Raw genomic sequence first — 2193 nt, forward strand, 5'->3', positions numbered from 1 at the left:
CTGACCCCTAACCCTACAAAGTTCCCATCTCTGCTGGACCCCTAACCCTACAAAGTTCCCATCTCTGCCGGACCCCTAACCCTACAGAGTTCCCATCTCTGCCGGACCCCTAACCCTACAGAGTTGCCATCTCTGCCGGACCTCTAACCCTACTGAGTTCCCATCTCTTCCTGACCCCTAACCCTACAAAGTTCCCATTTCTGCCTGACCCCTAACCCTACAGAGTTCCAATCTCTGCTGGACCCCTAACCCTACAGAGTTCCCATCTCTTCCTGACCCCTAACCCTACAAAGTTCCCATCTCTGCTGTACCCCTAACCCTACAGAGTTCCCATCTCTGCTGGACCCCTAACCCTACAGAGTTCCCATCTCTGCCGGACCCCTAACCCTACAGAGTTCCCATCTCTGATGGACCCCCAACCCTACAGAGTTCCCATCTCTGCTGGACCCCCAACCCTACAGAGTTCTCATCTCTGCAAACCCTACAGACTTCCCATCTCTGCCGGACCCCAAACCCTACAGAGTTCCCATCTCTGCCGGACCCCCAAACCTACAGAGTTCCCATCTCTGCTGGACCCCCAACCCTACAGAGTTCCTATCTCTGCCGAACCCCCAACCCTACAGAGTTCCCATCTCTGCTGGACCCCTACAGAGTTCCCATCTCTGGCGGACCCCTAATCCTACAGAGTTCCCATCTCTGCCGGACCCCTAACCCTACAGAGTTCCCATCCCTGCCAGACCCGTAACCCTACAGAGTTCCCATCTCTGCCAGACCCCTAACCCTACAGAGTTCCCATCTCTGCTGGACCCCCAACCCTACAGAGTTCCCATGTCTGCTGGACCCCCAACCCTACAGAGTTCCCATCTCTTCCTGACCCCTAACCCTACAGAGTTCCCATCTCTGCTGGACCCCTAACCCTACAGAGTTCCTATCTCTGCTGGACCCCTAACCCTATAGAGTTCCCATCTCTGCTGGACCCCTAACCCTACAGAGTTCCCATCTATGCTGGACCCCTAACCCCACAGAGTTCCCATCTACAGAGTTGAAATCTCTTCATCTTGAAGAGGAATTCCTCGGTATGTAACAGGTGTCCCCATTAGAAGATTTTCCCTAATCCTGTTCTGCTGACAACTTCAACATTTTGAATTTTCAGTCACTTCCTGTTCCACTGACACCAGGACACACAGAGGGGTGAATTTCTCCGACTGAGAACCTGACAAGGGGCCCAACCTTCCTCACTCCATTCAGAAGCTAGACATTTTTTTTTGGTGATATACTTTATATACACCTGTGGGCTATACCTAGCCAAAGATACCCCCTTAGGGTTAAATTCCTTTATGAGCCCCATGACCCCGTCTTCAAATGACCTTTTTTTAAAAAGACCCACAAGTGCCTCCATGAGTTCTCCTTATACCCCACCGCCACCAACATGGCCTCTGCTCCTACCCCTTCACCAGCTCCACTGCGATGAAATCATTGCCGTCCCCGCTGTTGAATAAGATGAAGCCGTCGGATGAGATGGTCTTGAATTGGAAGAAGAGGTGCATGGAGGTGTAGGCCTGGAGGGTGGAAAGGGTAAGGTAGCTGGCCTTGGTCTTAAATGTGACAGGGTCTGCGATGATTGGACGCAGGCCAAACCGTGCCTTCAGCTCACAGTAGTCGATATCGCCGTTCTTGCACAGGTCGATGTAAAGTAAGCCATTGAACATCAGACTCTGGAGGTGCCCGATGAACTTAGAGGGTACGGCCGAAGCAAATCTCTTCTCTGTCATGGAGCCAGTCTCAATGTTGTGGAATTCCAAACGGGTGTGGTCACCCGCCATGGTACCTGGGTAGCAGAACCAAAACCAACAATGTCAAGTGACCATACTGGCGATTGCATCTGCAGATACAAATGCAATCCTCGTCACAGAATATAACCTGCAGTACAAGCCTGCCCTCTGCTGGGAGAAATGGAGAATGCGTCCTAGCAAAACCACGCACCTGAATTCTCAGTGGTTTCATATCGTTCTAAACCCCAAAAGTGATAAACCTGTTTCTAGGCAACAATAATATACAAGTAAACATACAGCCCTCACCTTCCCACAGACCTACCCTCATTATCTCCCCTCACCTTCCCACAGACCCACCCTCATTATCTCCCCTCACCTTCCCACAGACCCACCCTCATTATCTCCCCTCACCTTCCCACAG

At 51.7% G+C, this 2193-nt stretch overlaps 1 protein-coding gene across 1 annotated transcript in view; it reads right to left on the minus strand.

The window, feature by feature from the left end:
* Positions 1–1105: 1105 nt before the first annotated feature.
* The window catches only part of NRXN3 (neurexin 3), a 9099-nt gene continuing 8011 nt past the window's right edge, over positions 1106–2193 (minus strand). The window contains exons 2-3 of the mRNA XM_018575693.1: positions 1426–1828; positions 1106–1116 (exon numbers count right to left, since the gene is read on the minus strand). Of these exons, the coding sequence (XP_018431195.1) occupies positions 1443–1828 (386 nt within the window). The 3' untranslated portion in view covers positions 1106–1116; positions 1426–1442. The remainder of the gene's footprint in view (positions 1117–1425; positions 1829–2193) is intronic.

Source organism: Nanorana parkeri, unplaced genomic scaffold (genome assembly GCF_000935625.1).
Source record: "Nanorana parkeri isolate BGI_ZX_2015 unplaced genomic scaffold, ASM93562v1 scaffold4411, whole genome shotgun sequence".
Classification (NCBI taxonomy): domain Eukaryota; kingdom Metazoa; phylum Chordata; class Amphibia; order Anura; family Dicroglossidae; genus Nanorana; species Nanorana parkeri.